The 7,780-nt window shown below is 49.6% G+C and overlaps 1 protein-coding gene across 5 annotated transcripts; it reads right to left on the bottom strand.

Annotated features, from left to right (window-relative positions):
• Positions 1 to 4,046: 4,046 nt before the first annotated feature.
• On the bottom strand, positions 4,047 to 7,345 carry CLP1 (cleavage factor polyribonucleotide kinase subunit 1). Of its 5 annotated transcripts, none has more exons than XM_006080738.4 (3): positions 7,188 to 7,345; positions 5,715 to 6,362; positions 4,047 to 5,111 (listed from the first exon to the last, which is right to left on the bottom strand). In XM_006080738.4, exons 2-3 carry the CDS (start codon positions 6,318 to 6,320, stop codon positions 4,440 to 4,442), a joined length of 1,278 nt encoding a protein of 425 aa, XP_006080800.1. In that variant the 5' UTR covers positions 6,321 to 6,362; positions 7,188 to 7,345; the 3' UTR covers positions 4,047 to 4,439. The 5 variants fall into 5 exon arrangements, with proteins under 5 accessions (XP_006080800.1, XP_006080804.1, XP_006080797.1 ...); XM_006080742.4 differs by having other exon boundaries at positions 5,715 to 6,342; positions 7,188 to 7,343; XM_006080735.4 differs by having other exon boundaries at positions 7,117 to 7,275.
• Between the last annotated feature and the right edge of the window lie 435 nt (positions 7,346 to 7,780).

The raw sequence follows: 7,780 nt of genomic DNA on the forward strand, positions 1-7,780 counted from the left end.
TCTTTACCAGCTAAGCCACCAGGGAAACCCAAGAATACTGGAGTGGGTAGCCTATCCCTTCTCCAACGGCTCTTCTGACCCAGCAATCGAACCGGGGTCTCGTGCATTGCAGGCGGATTCTTCACCAGCTGAGCTACCAAAAAGGGCGAAGCTCCAGCCAAAGATCCGGGGAGAAGAGACAGGAGAGCGGGCAGCAGCCTTGGGGCCCCAGGGCCACCCGTGGGAGGGGACGCCGGGAGTGCGCGCGGAGGCAGCAGCGGTCCCTGGAGTAAGAGTTTCAGTTCAGTTCATTCACTCAGTCGTGTCCGACTCTTTGCGACCCCATGGACTGTAGCCCACTAGGCTCCTGTGTCCATGGAATTCTCCAGGCAAGAATACTGGAGTGAGTAAGCCCTTCCCTTCTCCAGGGGATCTTCCTGACCCAGGAATCAAACCGAGGTCTCCCACATTGCAGGCACATTCTTTACCATCTGAGCCACCAGAGATATGTGTATATGTATAACTCAATCACTTTGCTGTACACCTGAAACTCAGTTCAGTTCAGTTCAGTCTCTCAGTCATGTCAGACACTGCCCCCATGGATGGCAGCACGCCAGGCCTCCCTGTCCATCACCAACTCCCAGAGTCCACCCAAACCCATGTCCATTGAGTCGGTGATGCCATCCAACCATTTCATCCTCTGTTGTCCCCTTCTCCTCCTGCCCTCAATCTTTCCCAGCATCAGGGTCTTTTCCAATGAGTCAGTTCTTCACATCAGGTGGCCAAAGTATTGGAGTTTCAGCTTCAGCATCAGTCCTTCCAATGAACACCCAGGACTGATCTCCTTTAGGATGGACTGGTTGGGCCTTGCTTAATTGCCTTAGTGTTTCGCTGTAGCACAGGGGCTGGACGACCCCACGCCTAACCTTGGGCAGTCCGGAAATACAGGCCAAAGGCAGGAAAAGGTTCTCCAGAAGGTGCTGCCCATGGCAAGCTGCTGGCCAGTTCTGCCTAGATCTCAGCACCACGGTTTGCCCTAATTAGTCCTACACAGCTGTGAACCCAAGAGCAAGGCCCGGTGTTCTCTCCTGATTTAGCTCAAGGCCATTTTCTACTCTGGCTATTACATAATAGTCTTTCAAAAAAGTGTTCCACCAGCCAGTTCTCTGAAGCCAAGGTTTCTCACCTGTGAAGTGTGATTCTAAATCCTGCTGTCTGTCCTCGGCTTTGGTGTCACATGTTGCTGCTTTAACTGCTCTGATGTTTAGAAGCTGAGCGGCAAGGGAGAGGAGAAGGCCTGCCTTCTGTTTTCTGAGGTCTAGCCTAGTTCCTTTTCTGGCATGGCATGTGTCAACAGGCTGTAGTTCATTCTGGCTAAAGGCTTCATCTACCATTTCTTGCAGCACACTGGAGAGTTCTCTTAATGACTGTGTACTTTTTAAAAATGCAAAGTTTTTAAACTTTCTACCTTAGGATAGGTAAAGTTAAGGTGTTATTGGAGATAAAATATTTGTAGAGGCTTTCCTATTTGTAAAACAGCTTAATTTGTTTCCTTAGGGAAAGATAAAATTTCATTTATCTGTATTTTTTTGGGGTTTGTTGTCATTATTTTTTGGCTGCGTGGCACACCTTGCAGAATTCTGGTTCCCCAGTCAGGGACTGGGCCTGTGCCCCCTGCACTGGAAGTACGGGGTCTTGACCGCTGAACCGTCAGGGAAGTCCCTTTTCTTGGACTTTTAAGACTTCATTTCTCCAAGTTCACAAATTAGGCATTTTCCTTTTCCCACTTTCAACAGTCTAAGAGCCTATAAATTGTTTTGTCTCTTGGCTAGACAGTGCTAAATGGGAATGAGCATTGGACATTCCACTGACCAGCCACATATACTGAACTCCCCTAGGACACTGGATTACTGAATGCCAAGCTCTTAACTGGATGAGTACTGACAGTGGCATAAACTATCCCAGGGTTTAGAGAGAGATTCCATTTTATTTTCCAATTTTCCTTAGAATTGTGCAAGATATTTCCTGGAAAGGATGTTTAATAGAACACAAGATTTAAATTGATAGCCACTTCTGAAAAGTATTGCAAAATCTAGACTAAAACAATGAGATACCCAGACCACCAAACTTCACATAAATTACTTTGCTATGTATGTCAAGTAATACCTCATAGTTTCTCCTGGTGTAGTTTATCGGTATTTTCAAAGTATCTGTACTTTTTTATCCTCTCTCCCAAAGTTTCCTCAATCTCAGATCCAATCTAGATGCCCAAGTAAAAAATGTGGGTATCATTTTTGATATCCACAATCATATCACCTTTGATTCCACGTGCTTTTCCTTACCACTCCCATCAGTAAGTCCTATCAATTTTACCTCTGAAATCTCCGGAGGCAATCTACTCAACTCTCTCTGCTGCCCTCTTCTGAATCATTAATTCTCACGCTGACCCTACCTCAAAAGTCCAACTTGTGTTCTTGCTTCTTTTCTTGCCTCTATAATCCATTTTCTGCCCAGCAGTAATCTTTTCAATGTAAATTAAAACATGCCATTCCTGTGTTCAACCACCTGCAATGGTATGAATTTTTGTGCCCCGCCTCCCCGCAATTATGTTGAAATCCCCAATATTAGATGAAACCTTTGAAAGATGCTTAGATCATGAATGTAGACCTTCATGAATGGGATTAGTGCTTTTATAAACAAGGCTCCAGAGAGTTCCCTGCCCCTCTCACTCTGTGAGGACACAGTTGAAGCAGGTAATCTGCAACTTGGAAGAAAGCCCTTGGCAGAATGTGACTATGCTTGGTGCCTTGAATTTGGCCTTTCCAGCCTTCAGAAATCTGACCATTTTCAGATGTTTGTAAGTTACCCAGTCCGTGTTTTTGTTGTTGTTCAGTCCCTAAATCATGTCTGATTCTCACAATCCCATGGACTGCAGCACACCAGGCTCCTCTGTCCTTGACTATCTCCCAAGAGTATGCTCAATTTCATGTCCATTGAGTGAGTGGGTAGGTGATGGTATCTGACCATCTCATCCTCTGCCACCCTCTTCTTCCTTTTCCTTCAATGTTTTCCAGCATCAGGGTCTTTCCAATGAGTCAACTCTTCGCATCAGATGGCCAAAGTATTGGAGCTTCTTACCCCTCTCCCATCGTTTCCCACTCTTCTTGGATTACAAAAGCCCTACACTATCTGGTCTTTGCTGCCTCCCACCCCGGCCTGAGTTTTTCCCCTCTCCCCTTGATTTGCTATATCACTCCCACCATGCTGGCCTTTCCCTTCATCTAACACACTCAGCTTGCTCCTTTTAGGGTTTTACACTGCTTCCTCCACCGGGAAGATTCTGTCCCAATTGCACACAGCCATTCAGGTCTTAACTCAAAACGTGTGCTCAGAAGAGGCCTCTCCTGACCACCTGATTTAAAAAGCCTCCGGGCCGCTCCGCCTCCTATCACCCAATCTTAAGCCTCTCTGCACAGCACCTCACTTTTTATGTTTACTGTAAGCTCTGCAAGACTCTGTCCACCTCATTCCCCCATCTAGAAAGGTCCCTGTCACACAGTAGGTGCGTGATAAAAATTTGTGAAAAGAATCAATGGATAAGGTCATCATGATACTTATTCAATAATACAAGTCCAAACTAGGGAAACTAATTGTTTGCAAGAGATCAAAGAGATGGGCTGTCCCGGCTTATCACCTGGAAGCTCAAATGTATTTTTTGACTTGGGATCTGATTCCAATTAAACAGACAACAGGACAGAAAGCAGAGAGCTGTAGCTGAGAGAAAATGAGCTATCTCTGGATAATATCAAATCTGAAATCTCACCCCAAGTTTACCACCACCTGTTTAGTTCCTTATATTAAACCCATCACTGACAACAGATTTAGGATCTATTCACCCAAGTGCAGAGGAAAAGGAAACCATCATAAATATTCACCTGCTTAGCTCACAGGTGGGCTCTTGGCTTTCTTCCTCTCTAGGCATTCAGTAATACATCATTCCAATAATGTTTCTACAATGCTTAGGGGGAAAAAACCCAAGCTTTAAAAAATGATACCAACTCCTGTGCTATGGCAAAAATATTTATTAAAATAGTTTTTTCTTTTTTTCCAAGTATGAACTTTATTGGGAGGAGTCCTTTGAATTCACTCTTTGCGGACAAATGAGATAACAAGTAGTATATGCAGAAGATAAAATGGTAATAAATGAGTCCACGTGGTAGCATAGTGAAAGAAAGGGGGCTTCTCTGATGGCACCTTCGGTGACCTAAGAAACCTTTGGTTCACAACTGGACGAGTTAGGTGACCACCACCTGTTTTTAAGAGGTAGAACGTCTGCTTTCTGGTAGTCCACCATTTACCCAGCAGCCTGGCCGCAAGAGGTGCTCATCCTTCAGCCCTTCTGCCCTTGGTGATGGCCGGAAGGCCTCCAGGCCCCAGGCAGCAAGGCTGCCTGCGGATCGCTACTTAAGATCCATGAACCGGATATCCATGATGAGAAGGAAGTTCTTGGGCAGCGGGCGGGGGGCCGGAGAGAGAACGGTGAACACCTGGTGCTCCAGGTCCACACTGGTCACCACGATGAAGCCCGCCACGCTGGTCTCGGAGAGGTTCTCCTCCGTGCCCTCCGCCGTGCTGACGCTCAGCAGGTGGTGCACCATATCTCGGCCGGGGGTGACAGGCACCAGCTTGAGCTGATTATCTTCCTGAGACATGCCCAGAGGCAGGCAAGAGTCTGGGATGGTGGGTGCCCCGACTTTGTAGATTTTCACATCTGAAAATTTGACGTTGAAGGCATGGGGATAGAAACAGCCCCGGAACCCATAGAAATACTCACGGATGCGCTCATCCCGGCATTCCCGCCGGAAGTCCTTAGAGCGCTCCACCACACCCCCCGACTTGGGGAGCAGCACCGTGCGGACGAAGTGAGGCAGGTCCCGTTTCAGTTCGTTATACAGCCGTTCTTGATCCAGAACCACAACGACATCCACCTCAAAGGCTGAGGCTGCATGGACCAGGGCCTGGTAACCAGAGCCCTTGACCCAGCCACAGGTGTTAATGACACAGCCGCTCACCGAGGCCCTGCGGTTCACTTCACACCTCTGGTTGAACACATCGGCTAAACGAGATGTAATCTGCAGAAGAAAGGGTCCACGTGAGGGAGAAAAGGCACAAAACGAACCCTCGGCCACACAATCCTTCCTTAGCCTAAGTGGTATCAGGTTCAAGAAAAAGGACATTCCTGATGGCAGTGGTTTTGACCACATAACATGGATTTAGTTTTCATTTTATGTTGTTTATTCTGTCTCTGGTATTTCATGTCCCAAGTTGAAATGTAAAAAATTACTTAAGAATGAAGTGAAGTCGTTCAGTCGTGTCTCGCTCTTTGCGACCCCATGGACTGCAGCCTGCCAGCTTCCTCCGTCCATGGGATTCTCCAGGCAAGAGTACTGGAGTGGGGTGCCATGCCCTCCACCAGGTGATCTTCCCAACCCAGGGACTGAACCCAGGTCTCCCTCATTGTAGGCAGACGCCTTACCGTCTGAGCCACCAGGGAAGAATAGGACCTACTTAAGAATAGGTCCCTAGAAATGTTTAACCATCTGAGGTTGAACTATTTTTGAAACTGTCTTTTCCAAAACCCATCACCCTGGAAGTGATGGCCACTGAGAGGAGGCAGAGTTTTACCTGGCAAACGCCGGCCCCCTCCCTCCAACCGCCTTGCCCTGGGCTCTGACCTTATTATAAAGCTTGATGTTGGTGCCAGGCGTGGTGGAGCCGAAGTGGTACACCAGCGGGGCCTGGATGGAGAACCCCTCCTCAACGTCCGCCGGCCGCTCAATGTACAGGGCCCCCATGGTGCCGGGGATGGACACAGAGCCCTGGCCCACATCCAGCTCCACGTACGTGGGCCTGCGGCCCAAACGCACCGCGTAGTTGAGCAGCAGACGGCACACGGTGGACTTGCCCACGTCCGTGGGGCCCACGACCATCACCCGGGGGCCTCGCTCCTCCTCCTTCTCTGCCTGCCTCCGCATCTGCTCCAAGGCCGTATGCGTGTTGAGATAAAGCAACATCGGGGTGTCCTTGGAGACGTAAGCCACCTCGGTGCGGCCACTGAGCTGCAGCGAACAGCCGTGCCAAGTGAAGACAGCCACCTTGGCGCCGGCATCAAAGGTGAACTTCTTGTTTCGGGTCAGCTCTGTGCCGAAGATTTCTGCCATGCCGGCCAGCAGCTCCAACTGAACTGACTGCGACGCCTCCACCTCAAAGCGAAGCTCTGTCTCCCGCTCCAGTTCAAATTTAGTTGTTGGCTTCTTGTCATCATTGGCCTCCTCTCCCATCTTTCCTGTGTGGCTGCTTTGTCTGGAACGCCAAAATCAGATCTAAACAGAAGTTAGGACTCGGTTCAAAATCCTCCAGAGGATGTTTCTCCTTACTTTGCTTTATTCTTCCCCCTTCTCTCTCATCACCACCTGTCCCACTATATATCTGATTACTGTCTATCCACCCTCACTAGAAGGTAAGGGTTGGGCATTTTGGTTTGGTGCTGTAACTCCAGTACCTAAAATAGAGCTTGACAACCAAAAGGCACCTCTGTAAAAACACCGAGTGAATGAATAACTCAGACGTCGGCTGAAAAAAAGATACCTACATACTGACAGACTCGATTACAGCACCTTTGTTGCTCCCTTCATCACTATCACTCTTTCGGGTACTCCAGATTTGAAAAAGCTACAGTTGCCCAGTCCCTAATCCTTGGGTCAACAAAAAAGGGAGTCAGCAATCTGGAGGCAGAGCAGAGAATACCGAGTTGGGACTCAGAAGCAAACAGCATCAAGGAAACCGTTCAGCAACACCAGCACTGTCTTTTTCACTTAGCTCCTCTAAACCTTTTCCTCTGCTGTCAACTGGAGGCGCTTACAGTTCCCCACACAAAGTGCTGTTCTGGGGATTAGCCGGGATGGTCGGAGGGAAAGAAAAAAATTAGTAAACTAGAAAGCGCCGAGGAACAGCAAAGAATTATCTCCGATCTAGATCGCAGTTCCAAGTCTAGCATTCGTCCCAGCCTCCCCAGGCACCGAAATCTGCGCAGGCTCTAAGGAGGCGGCGGCTGCGATCCTGAACTTACTCCCTCACCTGTACAGCCACGAGCTCAAACCTCTAAACCAAGAAGACAGGACCTAAGGCCAGAAGCAAGACGCGCTCACCGAGACCCACGCCGAAAACAAGCATTTCCGCACTTGCGCAGTGGGGAAGGCGCAGCCGCGCGGGGCCCCCTGGGAGATGTAGTTGTACCAGAGCTGTCGCTAGCGGTCGCGCTCTCGCCGCTGCTCGGCCCTCTGGGACTTGTAGTCAAGGAGGGTTTTTGACCGTGACGTCAAAGGTGGGCGGGGCGGCTGCCGTCATTGTTCGTCAAGCAGCTGGGGAGGGAAGCAGGAGGCGTGGTGGTTACGCCCCCGTGCGCGGCGGGGACCGGTAGGTGAGGGGACGGCGGCCGCTGAGGCGCCGTGGCTGCGGGCCCTCTCCCCGTCGCTCCCGCTCACCTGCGGCCCGAGAAGGGGAAGGGAGGCGGGCAGGGGAGGGGGCTCACCATGTAGGCCCCACAGCCGCCTGGAAGCGGGGCGCGGAGCCCTGTGTGGATACGAGGAGCCCTAGGGATAGGGAGAGGGCAGCCAAGCAGCTCATCAGAGACTAACTGGACAGCCATCCCCGTCCTGACACAGCGTTTGACCCCTGGAGAGCATTACAGAGCATTTTGCTTAAATAAGAGAATAAAAAATAAATTTCTTCCAGTTACTCT

The sequence above is a fragment of the Bubalus bubalis genome, chromosome 16, assembly GCF_019923935.1.
Source record: "Bubalus bubalis isolate 160015118507 breed Murrah chromosome 16, NDDB_SH_1, whole genome shotgun sequence".
NCBI classification, from domain to species: domain Eukaryota; kingdom Metazoa; phylum Chordata; class Mammalia; order Artiodactyla; family Bovidae; genus Bubalus; species Bubalus bubalis.

What these genes read in the sequence shown, in the direction of transcription:
- CLP1 (XM_006080738.4), bottom strand. Translation starts at nt 6,320, where the DNA reads ATGGGAGAGGAGGCCAATGATGACAAGAAGCCAACAACTAAATTTGAA. An exon ending in ACATCAAGCTTTATAATAAG is followed by an intron (nt 5,112 to 5,714) that starts GTCAGAGCCCAG and finishes TTTCTTCTGCAG; the next exon opens with ATTACATCTCGTTTAGCCGA.